Source organism: Zophobas morio, unplaced genomic scaffold (genome assembly GCF_036711695.1).
Source record: "Zophobas morio isolate AGI-343-1 ecotype UQ-CSIRO unplaced genomic scaffold, CSIRO_AGI_Zmor_V1 ptg000108l, whole genome shotgun sequence".
Taxonomy (NCBI): domain Eukaryota; kingdom Metazoa; phylum Arthropoda; class Insecta; order Coleoptera; family Tenebrionidae; genus Zophobas; species Zophobas morio.
In genome coordinates this window covers 402746-428329 of record NW_026972213.1, presented here as the reverse complement: position 1 = coordinate 428329, position 25584 = coordinate 402746, and the positions used below count along the sequence as shown (strand labels likewise).

General features: G+C 33.6%; 1 protein-coding gene across 6 annotated transcripts in view; it reads right to left on the bottom strand.

Annotated features, from left to right (window-relative positions):
• The window catches only part of LOC135144640 (inaD-like protein), a 501533-nt gene that overhangs the window by 276765 nt on the left and 199184 nt on the right, over positions 1–25584 (bottom strand). For all 6 annotated transcript variants that reach the window (XR_010283205.1, XR_010283206.1, XR_010283204.1 and 3 more), the window contains exon 7: positions 4045–4136. Coding sequence is in view for 3 of the 6 variants with exons in the window: in XM_064076688.1 (XP_063932758.1) it covers positions 4045–4136 (92 nt within the window). In the remaining 3 variants the exon portion in view is untranslated. The remainder of the gene's footprint in view (positions 1–4044; positions 4137–25584) is intronic.

Below are 25584 nucleotides of genomic sequence, written 5' to 3'. Positions count from 1 at the left end.
CCCTGATTACGCCAATATACAACAAAGGCGACAAAACTGTAGTTGAAAACTACCGCTTTACTTGTTTGATACAGTGTTTAAAGACCTGGACATCTCATCTAGACAAATCGGAACCAGTTGACGTCCTCTACCTAGAGCCTTCGATCAAGTCCCTCACAGACGCTTTTTGCTCAAGCTAGAACACGCGGAAGTATAAGGACTATTACTAGAGTGAATAAAGGAGTTCCTTTCAAATCGTACATTGTCAGTCAAAGTTGGAACTGCGTACTATCAGGCGTTCCGCAAAGATCTGTTCTGGGACCCATTCTTTTCTTAGTCTACATAGCTGACCTACAGGTGGGGTTAAAATTCAGAAACGCTTTTTATGTTGATGATCGAAAAACTATATTGTAACCCATTAACAGCCTCTGCAAGAGGGTCTTGACTTTATTTACATATGAATTACGCAACGCTATTACCTCAAAATACCAACAAATGCTCGGCATTTTGAATGGGCAACAAACATCATCGAGTTCAGTACAGCATTAACAATTCTGTGCCTGAATCATTAGATCAAGTAACTCATTTAGGTGTGATATTGGATAACGGTTTAACCTTTGCTGGACATGCTACTCACATCGTCAAGCGTGCCAACGCCATAGCATATCTTCTTAACAGAACGTTTGGATCACTTGATCAGTCACTCTTTAAACTACTGTTTGTTGCGTTTCTCCGTCCCATTTTGTAGTATGCGAGTGAGTTTTACTAAAAATAGATACAGCTGTCTAGCATCTACTTATGCGGAAATGTTTATTGATTCACTCTGTGTTTTTTTTGTTGTTTTATTATTTTTGTGACATCGGAACAGTGTGGAACTTAATAGTAGGTTGTATAACCTCAGTTGATAGCGTTCTTAAAGCGAAATTCAATAGGCTACGAGCCCACAAAGTCAAAAATTTTGACGCATGAAGAAATTAACATATTTTTGACAAATGCAGACGATGAGAAGTAAAAGTAAGTTTAAATAATACTGTAATGATATGTCTCAGTTTTATTTTTAATTTCGTAGGTTGTCCTTCTCATTGGCGTGTGTGGTTCATACAGGCGTGAAGAGCTACATTCACTAAAGGTTCAAGATATTGCTCAGAAACACGAAGATTGTCTTATTATTGTAGTAATCCCCAATACGAAGAGCAACATTAAGAGAGTCTTTCCAGTGGGAGCTGAACGCAAAGTTGTCAATGGCCTGGAATTATACCAGAAATATGTTCGATTACGGCCCGCAACAGTTGAACACGATTATTTGTTTATTGGCTATCCTAATAGGAAAGGTGCCATCCAACGTGTAGACATCATTCTTTTGCAAACTGCCTAAACCCAGGGATATACAGGGCATTGCTTGGGAACTAAGTATTTAATAATCATAACATTATTAATTTACGTTAAACAAACCCATTTTGTGTTGTTCTACTATTTAGATTAAATATAGTTATTTAATTATTGTAATTACTGTATATCCGAGATGATGATCAATAGTTGCCATGGTAACACTTTGCGATTGAGTCCGAAAAAGACTTATCTTACGGACATTTTTGAGTCCGTAAAATAGCCGTTTTTGGGAGCGTATACAAAAAAAGTATTTTTGTTAAAACAGGGTTTCTATGAGGGTCGCAATAGGTCATGTAAACGTGTCGCCTCTTAGATTTGAATTGTACTAAATGCCCAAGGACGCATTCCAAAGACCACACACATCTGTATAACTGGTTGCCTAAATGCTTCATATATTTTAATAAAAATAAAACCAATTCATTACAATAACAAGAAACAAATTTATTGAGGTAAAGGTTGAAAATGTTCACCATTTTGTTCAAGGCACATGTTCACTCTTTGCAACAGAAACTCTTGACTGCAGAGGAAATTTTGTCAAAGATATTTGCGGATTCTGCTCAAGTCGTCTCAAATCATCAACAACTTCCTCAGATATTGAAGGTCTTCTACGAGATTTCTCTTAGTTAGTACTGCCAGTTCGAACAAATCTCTTAATTACATCTTTGATGTGAGCCTCCAACAATGTTCCTTGAATTATTAAATCACGGTATTGATCAGATATTCTTGCTTACAAGCCGTTAGAGAATACACATACTCTTCATTTACGAAGTCCCATTGCGATAACAAGACATAACAATGAAAATGTCTTGTTAAACAAGATAAACCATTTTCACGGTCTTCGCTTCCTAAGACAAAAACAAAGTTTTGAAAACGACTGTTTTGTTGGTCTGAGCTTGGATCAACGAGAATTACTGACGACTTTAAATGACAGGTTACAATTGACATTATTGACAAGTGAGATCTGTCATTGTGAGGCATAATTTCAGCGAAGCGGGATTTTTGAAATCCGTGGTCAACTACGCCCATAGAATCATTTATAAAAGCCCTGTATATAAAAAATGCATAAACAAAATAAGTATCCAACTTTTCTTTAAAAATGTGTATTTCTTAAATTTAATTTTTCGTATTTTTTTCCAGACAAAACTTACGTGATAGCAAAAAATTAAATTCATGTTCGTAATTAGAAATACAATAACAATTAAATTTTGCAGGCGTGTATAATTAATCTTGTTAAATATAGCAGAGAAGTGCCTATTCAGTGAAAAGCCTACCATATCTTTTCTTGGAATAACTACACTTACATTAAAGCGAAATGTAGATTGTTCGTTAGAATCTTTTTTGTGGTTTTAACTTTGTTATATACTTGATTTTCCACGTACAGTTTGGCCGCCAATCCAAATTTCCATCCGCCACGAGTTAAATTTATGCCTTCTAGCTACTTTTCGCAACGCGAACTTAAAATGACTGTTTCAATAAATTCAAAATCAACCATTTTATTTACCCATATAACTGCTGAGTTTTAGCTTAAAAATAACAATTTTCCTTGACTTTCAAATATTTTAAATGATGTGGTCATGCAAAAATTAACGTATACACCACAGGACTAAAGTGTTTTTAATGCTTTGGTATAAACTCCACACTCAGGATTATACGAACCATATTAGTCTTCAGAATTTTTCTTATTATCTCATTATTTAAATTTCCATCAACCATTCAAGACCATATTGTATTATTTATTTAGTTTAGAGGTTTAAATTCTTTTATAAAACATTTCCATAATTAATAATAAAAAAATATACAAATATTGCATCTATTTTTTTACACTAACGAATATATTTTCCTATCTGATATAAAAACACCCTCCATATGAAAGATTTCAATTATTTAAACATCACTGAAAAAAATTTACAACCCAAGAAGGAAATAAATTGTCGAGGCGGTGGAAGAATAATTATTCCGTCCAAACACTTCGACGCAATAAACGTAAAATAAAGGCAATTTATAGCTTCATTAGTAAAATCAGATAATGAAACTGAACAAAAGGAAATACACCCTTTGCATTTATATGTAAAAGGATTCACCGTCTCTGAATTTCTAATGTTTGAAACAAAAGAAATCGAGAATAAGACAACGAAGTGTATTTTTAAATCGATTTTAAGCAGTTCGGCAAAAATGTAATAATCCTTAGGAAATAAATATGTACAACACTCTAGTGAATATGAAAATGATTGTTCGATGAATAAAATATTTTTTAAAGAAAACCGTCGTACAAAGCTCTTTCCTAACAAAATGTTCTTTGAAAACTTACAGCGTTCCAGGACGCCGACTAAAATTGAAAATAAAATTGAAAACGCCCTGTTTATTAAAAAAAAAATCGGCAAATAAATCGTACTGTTTATATTTCTGTAAACATGTGTGTTGAAAAACTTCAAACAAAATTAATTTTCCAGTTGAACGGAATGTCAACATTGGAAGTATATGGAGGTATATCGAGTGTCGTGCTGATATCTATAGAAAGCAAAACGATAAAAATGTTGATACCATTCAAGTAAAATTACATCTACTATTCGAGTCTTTCTGATTCGGTGCTCACTATAATGACATCAGGGTCGCCCACTGTGATAGTTCAATCAAGAGCTTTGTCGAGCTCGACCGAAAGTACAACAAAGAACTTACCTCTACGATCCTGTCATTGACTTTAATTTTCTTGGTCAAATCTGCTGCGCTCCCTTGACTGATGCTCTTTACGAAAATGCCAGAAATTTCCTCTGAAACAAAACAGTTAAAATATGAAAACTTGAAAAAACAATTGCTGGCATTTTACCAAGACACGTCCGAAACAGGCAAAAAAATCGCATCTTTATATTTACGAAAGGTATATATAAAAAGCAGACGCAGATGTTGTAGATGATCATCGAGGTGTTTTTGAAGGCATGCAAATGACAGCTTGTCTCTCTCCCACTAACATTCGTTTCCAACAACCCCAAGGAATATTATTATGGAAATTTATCGTGCGTTCGATAGCCATCTACATTTTAGTCTAGACGATCTACGCACCATTTATTATAAGAGCAGATGTAATCGGAAATTATTGGAACGCAAGAACGGGCGCCAATTTTGAAACGTACGTGATACTCGGCTGCTTCTAACTCTTAGCAGCGACGCCAGCAATAAATCTTGTTTTGGATTCGACTTCCTCGGAGGACGCAGATATTTTATTCCGTTGGCTAAATATTTTATTTCTAGGCACAATGTGTCAATTCGGACGCAAATTCCATTTTATGTTTGCCTGCAGAGATTTGTTTACGAGGGTCATAAGTCAGGAAGGGAGCGGTGATATTACTAAGTTTGAGACGAGTTCAAGAAAATATGACAAATTGTTAGTACATTTAGCTTATTATTGGGAACTGAGTAAAATCGATGTTTTAGATTTTATGGAAAAAAGCCTCATTCTTTATGATGGCGACGTCGAAGTCTGCATTTAAGTGTTCATTCGACGATGTTCGAAAGGATTGGTATCTCTCTAACTCATTTTTTTTTTCCTTGGAATAATCGTAGAAGAAAAATATCGTAAAAAATTACAACTCACGTTATTTCTATTCAACCACCAAGTGGCAATAGTTAAACTATATTTAGAAACATAAAAAACAATGAGGTCGGAAACTTTTGAATTTTCTTTATGTTTTCTAACAAAGACTGAATACAAATGACCGCATTCTGATCCGTGATTATAGTTTCAGATTTCTTTTGATACACACATAAACCGTGTTATTATGAACTGAAACTCAAAGGACAACAAGCGAAAACTTGATCCACATTAATTTAATGATAATATGTGGAGTAGGTATTAAAATAGAAAGAATGAAATATGAGTTACAGACGCAATTTTTATAATAATGTTTCATAATCATAAATAAAAACAATTTATAGTTTAGCAAAGCGACGAAGCAAAAGCACGCACGCTACTATAGACGACTTCTAATTTTTATAATTAAACACAAATATTTGTTTGTTTTTTTTTGCTGAGGGTATCATGTCTGTTCCATATGGTAATTATGAACTGAGATAAAGTGTTTACATTTCTTGTGCGAAAATCTCTCGAGTTGAGGCTGTGAAAAACATCATTAATTTGCTATTTAAAGACAGCTGAAATTTTAAAAAGAAAAAATAAATAAACTGAAAAAGAAGTAAAAACATCAAACGCAACTAAATAATCAGAATTGATATCTGAAATTTATGACCGACAAAGGGATAATGATAATCTTTTTCTGAAATATCCGGTATCCTGGTTAGAGATGTAATAGATAGTTTAAAACCTAGTAATTCACTTGACATATTCGGACTTAATGTAACTATAATTAAATATATAAAAAATTTACTGATATCGCCATTAACCAAATTAATTAACTTATGCATTAGAAATTCTATCTTCCCAAAGTGTTTAAAAACAGGTGTCATTGTTCCCATCCATAAAAATGGTGATAGTAGTAAACCTAGTAATTACCGACCAATAGCATTACTACCAGTTTTTTCCAAAATATTGGAAAAAATTCTGTGCAATCAATTAAGTTCCTTTTTGGAAGATAATAAATTAATTTCTCCAGTTCAATATGGATTTAGGAAAGGCCAGTCCACTACTGATGCAATACTGGCATTAACTGATACAGTCATTAAGTGTTTGGAAAAGGGTGAAGTAGGCATGGCGTCGTTTTTTTAATTTCATCTTTTTTGGAAGAGCGTTGGCAAATTGTAAGAAACGGGTCTGCAAACTCTGCAAGCCTCCCCATTACACACGGTGTACCTCAGGGCTCAGTATTGGGCCCCCTACTGTTTCTACTCTACATCAATGACTTTCTGGGATATTTGCAGACTCGCTCATTACTTTTTGCCGCTGATACAACCATTTTAACAGTAGGTAAAAACATTGCTGAGACAATTTGGAAAGGGCGCAGTCGAGAGCTACGCGTTGGTTTCACAGCAATAAGTTAACAACTAACGAAAACAAATGCATTAATATGTTATTCAGTCTAAACAAAGAAGAAATACCTGAAGAATACTCATAGTCCACTAAATTCCTGGGTTTGCACATTGATCGTCAGTTAACTTGGAATGATCATCGGAAAATAGTTGCCGATAAATTGTGTAAAAATATTTTTGTACTACGACACCTTTATAACCAACTTCCCCTTGAAACTTTGAGAGTAGCCTATTTTGCCCTTATCCAAGCACAGTTATCATATGGTCTATTGATTTGGGGTCACTCGAGCTCAAGACACCGAATATTTGGTCTACAGCGTAAAGCTGTTAGAGTTTTAGGTGGTTTAAAATATCGTGACGATTGTAAGGACCACTTCAAACGTTTTAAAATTATGACTTTACCCTCGCTTTATATCTTCCATTGTTTGATTTACGTGAAATCTAATTTAACCGTTTATAAGACACACCGCGATGTCCATACCTATAATACGCGTCATAATACAGACTTGTGTCTGAAAAATTTGAGATTGACAAAATCTCGGACAGGTACCGAATATTTTGGAATAAAGTTTTTTAACATGTTACCCGTTGCAATACAAAATTCGCCATTTACACATTTTAAAACGACAATAGAACATTACTTGACATGCAAAGCTTTTTACAGTGTTGAAGAATTTTGTAATGACAAAATATTTTAAACTTAATTTAAATTTGAATTAAATATTATAAATTGTAAACTGACATGTGCACAAACAATAGTGATGTATTGTAATTAAACTAAATACATAAATATTATCATTATTATTATTATTATTATCTGCCTAGGCCTATCCGAGGTACAGAAATTTAAGCAAAAATGGATTCAAAATAAGGATAACGTAGTCATCCTATTGATAGAAATGTTCTTTATACAACTGCAGAACTTAAGAGTACTCGCGTAAACAAAAAAATTGATAACAAAATCAGGCGTCTGCTGATTACCTTACATTCATAGGCACGCCATGGTCCAATGTGGAATCTATCTTTGGTGGTACAAAATTTGTTTTCACAATTTGTATTTTCTTGTTCTATCTATAGATGTCAGCCAATGATTCTTTATAATAGCAAATGAGAATCCTTTACAATAGTTGTCATAAACGCTCTTTAAAAGGTTGTAACTTTTTATTAAATTTTGAAAATAAGGACAGAGACTAACATAAAACGATGAGCTGGTCACTTTTTCAAAATTGGGTGGTTAATCCTGTTTTGAAGAAGTTGCAACAAAGGCCTGTAATGGTAATGGACAATGTATCAAACTATTCGACGCAGTTACACAAACCATCCACATCTTCTACCAGAAAAACTCAAATGAAAGAGTGGTTGGGATTTCATTAAAATTTTTCGAAAAAACAACTGAATCCTTTAGAACAGATTGAAAAAAACAATCTTTTACAGACGAGATATTGCGGAAAAGTTGTGATGAGGTTCTTAGATTACCCCCATACCATTGCCAGAGAATAGGTCGTGCTTTCATATTAAAGTACAACAGATAATATTTAATTTTAGATGGTAGATTACCATCGAGAAAATATTTTAGGCCCATTAAGAAAAAATGCATGAATCTTGTACAAAATGTTAGAAAATTATGGAACAATTTTCCAATTACTGCAATTTTTAGACAACAAATAAAAGTTGCCAAATTTTGTTTTATTTCAAGAATTAAAATTGTGTTCTGCAAAAATTTTCCAGCAGTATGTCTTCTATTAATGATTAGTTATTACATTCGTCCTTCACTTAAAAAATGATTTCTTTTTAAACACATACATATTTATATAATACAACGTTTATCCCCACAACACCAAAAACACACAAAATATTTGCCGAAGTGTATCGCCAACCACGTTGCCCTTATGAAAATAATGTCCGAAATTCTTTGTTCGCCACTGTATATTCTAATATAAACTACGTGACATGAAAATCAGAACACCCAGTAATAGTAAGCATATTTTAATAAGTTTTGTATATGTGGTTATTACAGCAATAGAAGTAAATGGTCAAAATTTAAAGTAAATCAGACCATCATTATGCACGAAAACATCAATAGTCTGTAGGAACTCCATGGTGCGTACGGACTCAGTAACACCTCTGGGTTATTTCTAATGAGGTGATCAATTTCCTCCTGACGTGTAGCGTCCCAGGCTCCGTGTACCTCATGACGAAAGTCTGCCAGAGTCTGTGGAGGATTGGGTAAATGGAGCAATTTTCTCCCTATTATGTCCCAGACTTGTTCAAAGGGTGAAAAATCCGGACATCGAGGTGGCGAAGGCAAGAAATTGACGCAATTTTGTTCAAAAATTTCCAGTGTAGCTCTGGGTACATGTGGCCGCGCACTATTTTGTTGAAAAAGAGGCTTCAGGAGGGTCCTAAGATAGGGCAGAACATGACTTTCCAAGTCTTCGTGGATGTAACGCTGGGTCGTCATATTGCCTCTGATAAACCTACTTCCACTGAAATGAGTTCTAACGATTATTATTATTATTATTTGGTAAGGTCTCCTAACAGGTCTAGACCCAATTAGTAGGAACCATTAAAGAATTGTAAAACAAATTGTAAAAGACACAAATATACACATATTAGCTCCTAATTCACTGTAACATTCCCTAATATCCAGACTTTTACAACAAAATATATCAACCTTCTCTTCGATAGTCTTATAACTCTTAACAACTGGTATAGAGGCGATGATTTCATTATATTTGTCTTGGGATTTTGTAGCTTAAATTTAGAATAGGATCTTATTATTATTATTATTATTATTATTATTATTGTACATTGGCTAACAGGTTTTTTAAAACCCAATTACAAGCCAAGTTAAAACATGTATATTGATTTCATCAGTTTAAGCACAATTGCAGCTATACTACTGCAAGTCCCAGTTAGGTGAGCTCAGATAATAATTATAAAATACAATAAGTACCATTATGTATACTCTTAAAATGTAATGAAACCATGAATAATTTTCTATTAGGTACCAGTGTTGGTGTTTAACCTCTTTGTATTGTCATTTATGAAAACATCTTTTTAATTGATTCAGCTTGCAGTTAAAAATATCAACATCTTTCTCAACGCTGCAGTAGCTTAGTATCATCTGATTTAGAGGCGAAAACATAAGCATATTAGTTCTAGCACGAAGTGGCTGAAAAATATGATGATACCGGCAGTTGATTCTAGGTGTATGTAGAGAAATTTGATTCAAAATATATTTACATTCAACTATATTTTGTATTATTTTAAATAAAATTACCGATGCTTGCATGGATCTTCTGATAGAAAGACTTTGTAAAGCGAAACGAGATAGTAGCAGGTCCTGTGGAAAGTTACGAATAGGATAAAAACCATCTACGAAGAATGCACAAAACTTCAAAAAGCGTCTTTGAATCTTTTCAAGATCTGAACAATATATTTTATAGCATGGAGACCAGATTGTAGATGCATATTCAATTTTACTGCGAACAAAGGCGATATAGAGTGTCATGATTGTGGAGGTGTCATTAAATGATTTGGAGTTACGAATAACGAAACCTAGACATTTATACGCATCATCTGAAATTTTTCTTATATGACATGAAAACGATAATTTAGCGTCAAATGTTACCCCAAGATCATTGACGACATTAGGTCTATTCAAGATAACATCATCTATGCTATAGTGATAATTTACTTTGTATTCATTTCTAGTAAATGACATAACATAACACTTAGTTTTATTAATATTCAAATGGTTTAGGGTACTCCAATTTAATATATTTTGTAAGTCCTGCTGTAACATTGAACAATCAGATGTATTTTTTATTTCATGGTAAATCTTAAGGTCATCAGCATACAACAGATGTTTAGTATAAAGTGTTTCCGTGATGTCATTTATATATAAAACAAAGAGGAGAGGTCCAAGAACTGACCCTTGTGGTACACCAGATGATTGGGTAAATGTGTAAGAGGTAAAACCCCTATAATTCACATATGTAGACCTATTAGATAAATAGGAATTTAGTAAAAGAATAAAAGAGTCTGAGAATCCAAAACATTCAAGTTTATCAAGGAGCAATGTGTGATTAATACTATCAAACGCCCTGGAGAAATCCAGATATATATAGCGTCCACCTGATTACCTCTATCAATAAAGTATTTACCTTCCAAAACCCGTATTTTTATCATCGCCACTAGTTTTTCGCATTTAATCGTATTATTTAATATGCCGTGCAGGAAAAGTACATATGCACATTGCCTTCTTGATAGCAAACTTATTACCTCGAAACATTGACATGATACATTATATGTAAAGCCTCTACTCTACATGGATAAACCCCAGCCCGCCTAAAAGCTATATACTTCAGCATACGCCTCTGAACCCTTTCTAAGCTGTTACAATGAATCTGATATATGGGACTCCATATGACGGAAACATATTCAACACGGGATCTAATTAATGCATAAAACAACAGTTTGACCACTTCAAGATCCTGAATTTCACCTAAATTACGAATTACAAAGCCCAAGGAAATATATGCTGATATTGAGATCTGCCTAACATGCTCTACGAAATTCAGTTTCGCGTCATATGCGACCCCAAGATCTTTTATAAACTGTGGACGCTTCAGAATTTTCCCATCCATTTTGTAGTCAAAATCTTGAGTTTGTCTTTTTGTAGTGTTGTTATGAAGCATTTGTCACTATTCAAAGGTAGTTGATTATTTTTGGACCATATAACTACACGCTCTAAGTTTGATTGAAGCCATTTACATTCCTCAACACTGTTAATATCAAAGAAAAGTTTCAGGTCATCAGCGGTATAACAGATATTCGACATCAAGCTGGAAGGTGATATCGTCAATATAGATATTAAAAAGCAACGGACATAGCACAGATCTCTGAGGGACCCCAGACAATTGAGTAAATTTGTTAGACGAGAAACTCTTATGATATACATATTGAGACTTATCAAACAAATAAGAACCAAGAAGTTTAATTTGTGGGTCTGAAAAACCAAAGCCTTCCAATTCGTTAAGCAACATTGCGTGGTTGATTCGGTTATATGCCTTGGAAAAATCCGCATAGGCACAATCTACCTGGCTACATCTATCAAGGCGATCAGTCAAATACTGAGTCTTTACAAACAAGTTAGTCAATGTTGATTTTCCCTTCACAAACCCATGCTGTCACGGTGTTAGACGATTAACGATATGTGCATATCTCTAATAATATAACACAGTTTCAAAAACCTTGGCAAAGCTATTGTGAGCGTCATTGATCTATAATTTCCTATTTCATTTCGTCGAGCTGTTTTATGAATAGGAACAATGCGAGATATTTTCCAGCTATTTGGGAAAAGAGACTCTACTAATATCAAGTTGACTATTATGGCTAAAGATTTTGTGAAAATATATAGTTGCATAATCCTTAACCAAAAACGAAGGTACTATATAGTAACCAGCAGTCAATGATAGTTTCAAACGTTTTACAGCCCTAGATAGCGTTTCTTCTTCTATGTGTTTAATATGTAGTACATCAGTCCATAGTTTAGAAATGGAAGTAGTCAGCTCCTGATTTAACCGATGTTAGGAGTATTTTGCCTAATTCAAACACAATATTAATTGCAGGATGATAAAGATCTTCAAATGTCAGTAGTTCAGCGGAATGTGTAATCTCGCATCAGATATTAGTGAATACAAGATCCAATAAACGCATGTCAACATTTAAAACAGTATTTTTCCGCAATTAGTTGAAAAAATTCGCAAAATCTTTGCAGGTTGGTACTGACAATAATATTAGAGCAACTGACTGTCGACCGAGCCCATGCAGCTAAAATACTCAGATCTGTTGAAATCACCCAATACTATTACTTCCGATTCGAAAAAAACATTAATTGACATTAGAGAATCGGAGAGGAGTTTATAGTCCTCAACAGATCTAGCAGGAGGAATATACAAACCAACAATGTATCCTTTAGGTACTTTATTTTAACAATTAAGATGTCCATATGCTGCAAGTTTTTGAAATCTTTACATCAAAATTCTGCGCTAATTTCAGTAATTTGGATTCTTTTATGCGCAGCAATCAAGACACCGGCACCTCTAATTTTGGAAGTAGCCAAATGGTCCCTATTTTTCCTAAAATAGTTTGAATCAAAAAATTCACCGCTGTTAGTACCGGGCTGTAACCACGATTCTGTTAAAATCAAATTCAGTGATTGACAATGCGTTAACAAAAATTTTTGTAGATTTGGTGTTCATGCCACGTACATTCTGAAAATATATAGTTATGTTTGAGGTATGTCTAAAAAATTATTTTCTTTCTATATAATAATAATAATTTAATAACTCATAAAAGTTTCACTGGAAAATATTTAAAGATTATCATATTGCCACATGCAGAATGCGCGCAAAAACTAAATCTAAAAAGTAAAGCTGCCGCCAAAATCAAATACCGTCAATTACACGCTTCCACCCAAGAGAAAGTTAAATACAAACCTTTTAGACTGTGGTCTTTCGTCTTCCATGCATCCTAAGCAAGATTCTGCAAGAACTCTTGGTTTTATGTCATATGAGAACGAAAAATTATCAAATCCACCTTGAACATGAATAAATCATAACGTAGAAGTTTGCTTTCAATTGGAAAATACGCTGCTAGTGACAGTAAAGTCTATGATACTGAATGTAACTAAATGCTCTATTTTCAAATAAAGGTCTAAATCTAATACATAATGAATTTTGGACCAATTGTAATTAATTCCAGTTTTACAAAATTAACGCAGTAATTAGCCAGTCAATAGCGCTTCATACGACGGAAATCAACATACAGGGTGTCCCAGAATTCGCGCCATTCCCGTGAATGACACGTTCCCTGTCCCGAACTGTGCCGTAATTCGCAAAAAGAATTGTCCAGGCTTTAACCGTTTGAGAACTGGAAGGCGATTAAGTTGACCAATAGAGAGGCTGCTTTTATATCCGAACGTTTCTATGTTCAAAGTTACCTATGCCAAGAACAAAAAATCGGGTAATACTAAAGTTGAATGAATTTTTTCCGAATCCCCCTCCGTCAACAAAAGGAAACAGAAGTGTGGTTATAAATTTAATCATTTTGACAATTGTTTGTCATAAACTGTCACGAAGTTCATCACTGACCTGAAGAGATGCTTCTGCGCCAAAGATGACTGATTAATGTACACAGAGACGTCAAGGTTTACTTTAAGGCAAGTAGCATGGGACAGAAGTTATTTCTGCTGCCATTCTAGTTAAATTGTGTTTAACTGGGCTGTACATGTCATAAGAGAAACTGTTTCATTTCATCGTAGGCAAACAATACATTTATTACTATTCTACATAGTGTAGATACCGAAGAGCAGGTATTAGAAGTCATTTTCTTAGAGCCCCGTGAATAATGTGTTCTTCTTTTTAACGAAAATTAGTACATTTTCAGAATTCACTATGCATCATATGCCTGATATTAAGTTTATCGTTATTTCTAAAAAGGAGTACCACATGTCCATTCAAAGAACGTTATTAAGTGTACTAAAACATAAATATCGCTTTTGATTAATCGGTGCTTATGATTTTCAATAAACAGTATCAATTTTTACTGAACAGCTTTGTTGCTGATACCTAATCTAAGCAACGAAAAAAGAGACGAGACTCTACTTCTCTGGTGTATTAAGATCATCGGTATCTGCTGTGGTGTCAATCATGTGGGGGAGATACTGAAAACTGAGACTTATTCAAGAATAATATTGATGTTGCACATGATGATTTAAAACAGTTTCTTTAAAGTTGTGAGTACTTTCTAGAGATTGAAAAGATACAAATAAAAATTATAACAAAAATCGTTTAGTTGCAATTTTTTTTAAGAACAATACAAACTATAAACAAATCAGTACCAATACCACTAAGTTATTGATGTCTTATTCATACTAGTATAAAGAATATTTGGAAATGATGTTAATTTATGGAGAATGTACACGCTATGCAGCCACTGCTGTGCGCGAATATACAGGTCTTTTCCCCAATCATCGGCTCCTTGACCAGCATGTGTTTCGTCGTTTGTTGCATCCAGCAAAAGAAGATGGATCTTTTCAGCCTATTCGGAAAGGCCGTGCTGGGGCTACACGGATTATACGCGTAGACGGTGAAGAACAAGTGGCACAAATGATTGGATGCTCAAGATCGATCAGCATCTGCGACGAGCCGACTGCGCGACGAGTGCATGTTGCTAAATGGTTACTGCGACAAAATGAACTAAATCCTGATTTTTCACGGCACATTCTTTTCGCCGACGAATGTTGATTTTCCCGAAAAAGAATATTTAATGCGCACAATTGGCACTTCTGGGCAAACGAAAATCCACATTTCGCTAACGTGAGAGCATATCAAGAGCAATACTATTAATCTATGGGCTGGAATCGTTGTACTGTAACGTTATTAAACAATGTGCTCAAAATGACCACCATTAACTTCAGTGCAAGTTCTAGCTCGTCGAATTATGTTGTGTTGTGTATTATTTAACATCTCAGGAGTAACTGCAGCGTAAGCTTCGTGCAGTCTCTCTTCCAGGTCTTCTAACGTATCTAGGGGTTCTCTATACACGTAATTTTTAATTTGATTTAAAAAAAAAAAGTCCAAAGGAGAAAGGTCTGGACATCTAGGAGCCCAGATGTTAGTACTGCCACGCCCAATCCACCTATGACGATACTCTTTTCAATGTTCGCCGTACAAGTATCGAATTATGTGGAGGAGCGCCGTCGTGCTGAAACCACATATTCCGCCGTACATTCAAAGGAACGTCTTCCAACAATGCCGGAAGCTCTAGTCGTAGAAAATTAGCATATGCATCCCCCATTAAGGCAATCAGATAACACAAACGGCCCCACCTAAAAAAACAGGAACGGAGTTTAGTGATAATTTTATCAGATGCATTAAAATTTTTACCACAGTAGTACCAATGATTCCAGCCCATAGTTTAATAGTAAATCGCTCCTGATATGCACTCACCCTAGTGAGATGTGGATTTTCGTGTGCCCAGAAATACCAATTGTGTGTATTAAACATTCCTTCTCGGGAAAATGAACATTCGTCGGTGAAAAGAATGCGCCGTGTAAAATCAGGATTTAGTTCATTTTGTCGCAGTAACCATTGAGCAAAATGTACTCGTCGCGGGTAGTCGGTTGGTCGCAGATGCTGCACTCTCGTGTAATGGTAAGGATGCAGTCTTCTCTCTTGAAGGATACGATGAGTGGTCGATGTTGAGCATCCCCTTATTTGCGCTACGTAGAGGACACTTCTCCTAGGATCCGCTTCCATGTTTTCTAACACTTGCTCTTCAGCACCTACACGTACATTTCGTGGAGCCCCAGCACGGCCTTTCCGACTAGGTTGAAAAGATCCATCTTCTCTTGCTCGATGTAACAATCGGTGAAACACATGTTGGTCTGGGTGCCGACGATTATTCACGGGGCTCTAAGAAAATGACTTCTAATACCTGCTCTTCAGTATCTACACTATGTAGAATAGTAATAAATGTATTATTTGCCTAAGATGAAATGAAACAGCTTCTCTTATGACATGTACAGCCCAGTTAAACACAATTTAACTAGAATGGCAGCAGAAATAACTTCTGTCCCATGCTACTTGCCTTAAAGTAAACCTTGACGTCTCTGTGTACATTAATCAGTCATCTTTGGCGCAGAAGCGTCTCTTCAGGTCAGTGATGAACTTCGTGACAGTTTATGACAAACAATTGTCAAAATGATTAAATTTATAACCACACTTCTGTTTCCTTTTGTTGACGGAGGGGGATTCGGAAAAAATTCATTCAACTTTAGTATTACCCGATTTTTTGTTCTTGGCATAGGTAACTTTGAACATAGAAACGTTCGGATATAAAAGCAGCCTCTCTATTGGTCAACTTAATCGCCTTCCAGTTCTCACACGGTTAAAGCCTGGACAATTCTTTTTGCGAATTACGGCACAGTTCGGGACAGGGAATATGTCATTCACGGGAATGGCGCGAATTTTGGGACACCCTGTATACTAATCCATGTAGCAGCAGATTGATACGGATATTAGAGAAGTCATATTCTTGTGGTTTGTGCTATATATCTTATTCATTCTTTTTAAATCCGTATTTGGTCATCAAAAGCAATATGTTGAATATCCAGGTTATAAGTTACCAAAGTACGAGTATTATTCTAGTATTTTTAGGGTTTGAATTTAGGACAGCTACTGTTTTTAATTTTTGTTAATGATGTAAATATGTACGTTTAACAGCCCGTATATATAAAATATTTTAATTGACATTAAGTTAATCACCCATTTAATGAGGCGAAGCTTTTTCTGACATCTGATTGGCGTAGAGTCGGTCACGTGGTACTTTAATGCCACATTAAAAATTTAATCGCGATCAGATATTTAATTGAGCTTCTGCAAACCGGCACTAATAAGTATTGAATCTTTCTTTTCGCTGAATAAATTGGCCACAATTGTATCGATGAGTTCAATAATGTAAGAAGTTGCAAATAATTAATAACATAATAATGCGTTACTGTCATACGTTCAATTAATTATCAACACTAATAAATGCTATATTATGTCATGTACCAGGTAAATTAATATCATAACCTACTTATTTATAATTACCGTACTGAAGGAAACTAAGAAAGAAATCAAGAGATACAGCATGTACAGGGAATTATGTATTGTCCTGGATTCTGGTTTGTCATTTGTACCTCAGATAATGTATACGGATACCAAATTCTTGGAAACATTAAGATTTATCATAATAAATACAAATTATTGCAATAATATAAAGTGTACATCCCCACAGTATTTTGCTTATGTTGGATCCATTCATGAATACTGTATATTTAGTTGTACAAGATCCATACTATAGCATAGATTTAGATATGCATAGATGTTGCTGGCAACTTACGTAAGTGCGAAAATCAAAGTTGGCGTTTTATTTTTTATTTTTCATATAAATTATATTGTACTATTTGTACTGTAACTGTCTTCTATGTACATACTTCTCGTTGGACTTGAAATAAATGATTATTTTTATAATAATTATTACTGTCAGGGATCGTTGGTTCTACAGTAGGTTATCGTATAAAATACAACAATAAACAAAAATTCTTTGTATTACCTGAGAAAGTAACGTTGCACACAAATGTAACATCATTTCCGTTTTTAGGAGGAACTAAGAACGGGTAATCTTCATAATCAGTATATACAAATTGTTTGTTATTATTATTATTATACTCGAGTAATCGAACGCAGAATATTATGAGTTATTGATTGTTTCCGGTGATAAACAATAAAAGAGGGATATAATGATTGACATTCCAAAACTATACGAACTTCAGGCAATCAACCCAGTTAAAGATGGATAAACAACTTCTGTGCTAGTCGATCAAATAATGTAAGTACTTCAAAAACGAACAAATTTTCATCACTCTTTTTATTAATGATCTCGAAAACACGAAAGAAAGTGAAAATTAGGTTGGCTTACAGATACACTAGATGCCGTAAAGTTTACGTGATTGTACTATAATATATTGAACATACATGTAACCTAGAACAACATTCTTTATCACTTTTTAAACTGTAAATATAAAATTTATTTATCATTAAATTAAATTATTTGCGTCAAATTTTCAGGAGATCCGCATATTATAAGTAGGCTTTCGGATCTTAAGCTTTTGGCCTTTTTATATCCACTTCAGGCATTGCAGGGAAATTTATATATTTATCCGAATTTAAAAAATTCTGTTTATTTAACGCCCTTTTATTACTACCTAAAATGCCTAATTTACCGTTAGAGACCTAAAATGTTAATTAACCGACCTAATTGTAAATTTTAAAAGACTTAAAATAGGATTCCACGACCAACCAAGCGGACGTGCTTGCACAATAGAGATTTTCCGTGAATTCATTGTTTTGGCTGGCAGATTGTTTAAAAATGGGTTGTAAACAACGCCCTTGAGTTTAATGGTACGAGTTGGCGTCAAAAACTGACAACGCTGGCCTGCATTTCATTTAGATTATAGCCGGAAGGAGGTGAATCTCTGAAAAAGCATTTTATTTTAGAAGTTTATTGTTAGTGATACTGAGTGTCTTTGCGTGTTAGTGAGTGTGCTGCGGCCGGTTTTGATTTTTGTGCATACCGTAAAGAATCCTCAAAATGCCTAAGGTAAAATCATCCATGAAATATAAAATCAAATTATGGTTAGGGAATAATTTGGACACTAATTTTCAATTTCCTTCTTCAACCAAAGACAATGAGTTATTCTGCAAAGTGTGTGGAAAAGTTGTAAGTAAACATTTAAAATAATGAAGCTTGAATTATGTTCACATTTTTGTTTCCTAGTTTAAGTGCGAAAAAAAATCACACTTTGAACAACACTGCAGTGGCGATGCACATAAAAAGAACGAGAATAAATCCAGTAAACAGACTGTATTAAACATTAGTTCTGACAATGATTTTACGCAATTTTGCACCGATTTATGTAGGGCATTTACCGCAGCAAATATTCCATGGAATAAAGTTAGTTGTCCTGAGTTTAAAAATTTTATGCATAAATATACCGGAAGCCATTTACCCTCAGAAAGCACTCTGAGAAAAAAAATATTTACCAAAAGATTACGATAAGATGAGCATTTGATTTTTATTTAAAAACTTTTTAACATAAATTTTATAATTTACAGGTAATTAATCAAATTAGAAATTCTGTTGACAATAATAATACATATATGGATTGATCTAATCATTGAGTGTGCTATTGATTTAGGTTGTAATGTCATTTAAAGCCACAGATGCACAAATCATTAAAAAGCTCAAGAATTCCTGAATAAAGCAAACGTTAAAAATGACCTCTTGTACATTAAAACTCACTTTAAAATTGTTGCTGATGCAATAGAACAATTAGAAACTATAGGTTTAAAATTAAACCAAAGTATGGAAATTGTGGAAAAAGTGTATACATCTTTAAAAAACACACCAGGAAAGATTGGGGAAATGGCGTTCCAAAAATTATGTTCTCTATTAAAAAAGAATCCAGGACACGATTTTATATGTTCAGTAAATAACGTAATTTGCGATAATGGAAATGCTACCATCAATACATACATAAATGAAAACATAGATTGTTCAATATTTAATTTTGCACCCATCACTTCTTGTGATGTGGAACGCACGTTCTCAAAACGTAAAAGTGTTTTAAGCGATCAAAGGTGTAAATTTACAATCGAAAATTTAGAGAAATATATAGTTAGTAGTAGAATTAGAGAACGTAACTATGGATCGTTTATTTATTTAATAATTTTTTTGTTTGTTACACAAAATATTTGTTTCTATAATGATTTGTTTAATGTTTTTTTTTTAAATATATATTTTTTTGATGTATGCTTTTTCGTTGAGCAAATATTTTTTCCTTCAGGTTTTTAACCTAAACTAAGATTTTTATAACCTAATTCGTCAATTTTGGGACCTAAAAATGTTTCCTTTTATTTATTTTTTAACGACCTAAAATCCGAACCCTAATTATAAGCTATACATAGACGATGTGGGTTTAGTCACAATCAAAAAGCCACAATTCAAGGTGGTAAAAATTTAGGTTAACACCGTAGTGTCACTTATACTTAAGTCATTCTTTACATCCACTTTGTATCTATCTAGTGTGTCATTCTATTTTGATAGTTAAATGTAGTGGCCAAAGCTTCAAAATTTTGACAAATCAAGTGTAGGCTATTATTGTAAATCCAGTTTGTCGCTAAGTTTTATTTGCGACTTTACAAACAACACTTTAATGGCAGAGAACATAATCAAACGCTTTAACTGTAGGCTACCTAATTTCAAAATATAACTAGAAATTAAAAACTTGACTAATTATAGCTATTAACATACTTAGGATGTAAACCGCCGCAGCCGTCCGTTGTCTGCCAAAATGTGGTCAGTGTGATAGTAATTAATTACATTCAAATTTAACACAATGTTCAGGTTTTAAATTGAACAGCAGTTTCGATTCCATTAATATTCCAAAAATAATAGAAACATTTGCAATATTTGACTAATCCAATTAAAATTTCAAACACGATAATAAGAGAACAAGCGACAATTGCAAATTTCTCCTGTAAGCTAATTCCCTTCAAATTAATCACGTAAATTTCATCACCGACTTTGTCATTTGAATAAAATTAAATTAAACTTGTCGAATTCCTTTTCCTTTAAAATTAGCTCCTTAAAATAACTTTGTATTAGATGTTTCAGTAATAATAAAAACTTTATAAAATCGGACTTGAAATCAAAGGTAAAGTTTTGATTTTAGAAGTTATACACAATCTTATATCTAATTAACTTTGACTCAAAGTTTATCAAATTAAACACATAATTAAAATTGCTTATCAGACGTTTTTTCTTAATAATAAGAGTCTAACAGTTGTTAAAGAACAAACTTTACAGAAGAGACAAATCGTTTGAAATTAGTTCATTAAAAATAAGTCAAAAGGAAAACCGTTTTATTATACGCACATTAACTACAGTATCACCTAATTTAACTAAGTGAGAAAAACTACGTATGCAACGAGAGAGAAAATAACTCTTTTTGTCACTGATTGTGAAATTGTCTATCAAAGCAGAACCAAGACGCACATTTTCAACAAACACTGAGAAATTATCTGCTTACTATATTTGTACACCTTAAAAAATAACTATAAAGCACAAATTATCAATGTTACTTTAAATAATAATTATAACATTCAGAAAATGTAAAGTAAAAGGTTTTTCATTTTTGAGCATAAATTCAGATAAATTTTTTGACTGCTATCATTTACAGTTTTCAACAAATTATTATTTCTTGAATATTAATTTTGTCCCACTTATAATTCGAATAAAAATGATATAAATTAGAAACACATCTGTTCTGAACACGAGGCAGTTCTTTAAATTTTTCTTTTTCGGTTCTTTACGTTCGTAGAAATCTAATGATTAAAAGAAGGCTTCTCAAAAGCCTGTGTTGGTGGGATTTTATCCGGTATTTCATTAATTTACGGCTAATTTTCCTGGACTACAAAACCTGGAAGCTTTTTCAATTATGGTTGAAAGGTATAGCATTTTCGCCAGACACGAGTGTAAAGCTTAGTCCTAAATAAATTAAACCTGCTGTTTCTGGAGGTTGTTGTGATTTTGTATGAATTTATAACTGTCATAGTACTGTGAATCAGAATGAGGTTAAATTTTAGATAAATATAAAAGACTAATACCCCATGTAATTGCTTATTTATATATTTTTTCATGTCACTCGATCTGAGCAAAACACATCTAAAAAATATCCGATAGAAACCCCTGTCCCAAAAGGCCTATTAATGCACAATTTCCCTTTCAAAATATTGCTAGCAAACTAAATTCAAAGCGGCATGTTGATGGATGGTGACACCGACCAAGTTCAACCGGATGAAGAACGATCCCGGACTTTCATAGTCCTTTAACACGGCACATTTACTACCATGCAGCGTGAAATTTTTAATATACAACGCAATTTCGTAGCAATGCTTTAGCATTCAGACACGTCGTAAACAACACCCACACTGCCACATACCAGTGACAGTTTCGGGTATTTCGTTTAGAGGGTGCACTCTTTAAATTAAAATAAATGTTATTTTTCCAAATGAAATGATACAAAGAGCGCACATAAATAGAAAATTTACTCTGAATAATAAGTACGAGTACCTCACCGCTGGAATTTTGTGTGACGTATAAAATAACGCTATCTACCTTCGGTTATTAGATCTGAGATGGAAACGACCAGATTTTGGCGACGTGATCTCCGATGTCTGCGAGTTCGAGGAAATAGATGAACACGCTCTAAATCTAATCTTGTTGCTAATGACATTCATAAGTTAAGATGTCGACGTGGTGTCTCGAAATGACTCCGCCATTAGATTTAAGCAATTTGGATGAATTTTATTGTACTACTGAAAAGGTAAATCTTTTGATCAGTATCTCCCTTCTTAGTTTTAGATTTTATGTCTCAAATTAAAAGTCATTAAATAAAATCGTCTATACATATAACCCGGAATATTATTTATTTTCGAATACTTTTGACTATTTGTAGATAAATATATTCGCAACTTTGACATATTTTGTCATAATTCGTATTAAGATTATTAAATCTAACAATTCACGTGAATTTGCGTTATATGATATTTGGAAAATACGTTAGGAAAAAAATAACAACGGTGCGAAATCGCATTTGAATAATTTGAATTTGAAAAAATTTCAATCAAGAAAATTGTTAAGCATAGGCAACCATGTGCACGTTTATTTCTTTTCTGGTAGCTTGTAGCTCTACTAGGGAATTTTAGTTAGAGGGTTGGTAGCGAGAAGACGACTTATTTGGTAGGGTGTAGGTGGCGCGTCACTTTGTTTTGTTTTCGTGTGAGTGAAATATGCGGTAAAAAAGCTAGGTTAAATTTAGTTGGTTTGGTAGTTAATAAAAAAGGGAGAGCCTTTGTTTAACGAAAATTAATCGTAACGACGACGACGCCACAGTTTCTCCCACACACGTAGTTAATTTAAATTCTTTGTTTGAATCGTTGATAAAGTGTGTCATAATTTAGCACCACGTAAATTTTTTGTTCTGGCAGCGGCCATGTCGAAAGCGTATTTTTTAAACCCAGCACGTGTTTGAACTGTAAAATCTTATTGAACAAATTAGCGACACTGTGGGTCATGGGGGACGTGCATTTCATTCCTTTGATTTAGACCATTATTTGCACGATGCCACCGGATGGATCGCATTTCTAGATTGCATATTTTTGACGCATATTTTTTTGGAACGACGCTTTGGTCCGACGCCATTTTGGACCTCCAGACTGTCTGCTATGTTTTTTGTTTATGTGTTTGTTTGGGAGAATGTATAACAATGGCCCAAAATACAGCTGAATAACTTTACTTTTTAAAATTTGAACAATAACTCGAATGTACACAAAATATGAATCTCATTTAAGTTTGTTAGCTTTGCAATATTTTTCACCGTATACAATTTTTCTCTACCCCACAATTTTCGCTTCAGTAATGTTTTTTGCTGCATAATTTAAATTCAACGTAAATATTCATGCAGCTCCTAACCTCACTTAATATTTTTGTCTGCAAGTTTTATTTCACCAGATGTTTTTTTGTTTCTATAAATTTTTGCTGTTTTTTTTTTCATGTAAATATTTTGATGATTAATATTTTCATCATATTTCACGAGAGTGTATGGCGAATTTAAATGTTGTTTATTGCTCTTTTTGAAACTTAATACTCGTTCAGTTGTAGTTTAATATCAGAGTCATAGGAATTGAGGTTGAAAAACACAGAAACACGTAGCGGAAGCGGAGTGCGCGGTTCCTTGTTGAGCTGGCGGGATGACGTAACGCTGTCGGCTTCTGTCCATAGCCGGGACCCAACCACGAGTTTGCGACCGTAACGGCCTGTTCGTACGGCATGTTCCTGATGGAGTAGTGCTGTGCGGCAGTGCTTGCAATAGAATAGAATCACCGTCGTGGGTAGGAGAACAGCCACAACCAGGAGCCCCAAACTCCTCTTATTTACAACAATACCTTTCGAGATTACAAGTAGGTACTTGTTACAAGATTTAAAAAAAAGTGAGCCAAATTATCATTTCCAGATAAATCATTTCCTCAGCAAAAAAAATCCATTGTGATTTACATTAGATTTTTATACACAATTCATATTTATATACAAATGCCATTTTAATGACACAGTTTTGCGTGAAAGATATATACACTCCCTTAATGCTTACTAGTTTATTACATCTTCTGACAACTCTGCAGAAAATCTCGAATTATTATAAAATTTTGAGTGAAAAAGTATATCTTCTGAACAACTTTCCCATCGAATAATTACAAGACAAATTTGGCCGTGCCTCTTTTTGTAGAAAAATTCGAAAATAAGCCTTAACTTTGGAAGTTCTCGCAGGATTAGATTACAAAGGCCACAAAATACATCAGTAAGACAAGCTAGTTTTCAACATGACCGCTACAGGATCAGACATAGCAAGTAACAGATTTTCTACCCAATAACTTGACACTTTAAGAATAGCTTTGTTAACCGGTTTCACAAATTTCCTCGGCATTTTATCACATTACGAAATTCGGTAGAGGTTTATATGGAATCTGAGGATTCAAAATACCGAAAATTACATTTACAACGATCTGTTATTTCATCTACTTTTACCTATACGTAATCTTCAGATGTTTTAGACTTTGTTGTGGGCGTTGTTTTAGCAGGCTGATGTTGAACAGTGTTTTGTAATTGTAGATTTATTGGGAAATGTCTCATTTGATGTATGTTTTTACAATCCACATAAACAGGGAGTTCTTAATTTATTGAGGGACATATTACCAGTTATAAATAAATTAATGCTCCGTAAATGTCTTCAAAAATATCTTTATGCACAAACAATGCAAAATAGTCACTATCTATAGATAAAAATGAACATACCACCAAACTCTGATAAAGAACTAGCTATTTGATTCTAATTAATTAATAAATTCTGTAAAGTCATAGATAAATTCATTTCTTAGAATTCAAATAAAATAAAAAATTAAATAAATTCTAGAAATGTGAATACAAAACTAAATTCATTTAAATAAATCCTTTAAAAATAAATACAAAATCAAAACCACTAATAGCACAGCAGGTACTAATTTCATGTTTTCTTCACATTTTTGGCTCATACAATACGAAAACCATGGTCCCCCAAAGCTATTGACGATTTTATAAGACACGTTATATCCGAACAAATGCCGTGGAATCTTGAATGTACTTTAAGACTATCACAAACCAAAATTTATTAAAACAATTATAAAAAAAATAAAATTGGAAAATATAAATATAAATACCTTATATATATAAAATAAATTCTGAAGTAGTCACAAAATCATTAGTACGAAAATTTTGGAAACTACTATTTAAGTCGGTAGAGCTGCGTTAAAAAATTAGATGTAGGTAAATGTGCCCTACAATTTATATTGTAACTGCATTGTTGTCATATCAGTCTTGCTTATATAAGTTGCAGAATATAGCATTCCTGCAACTTATCTCGTAAATTCAAATAATCTTAGCCAACTACTAAAAAGTTGCCGCCTTGTAATTTACTTACTGCGTGACAAAATCTGTAAGAAGTTTATAAAATTAAGCATTTTAAATATT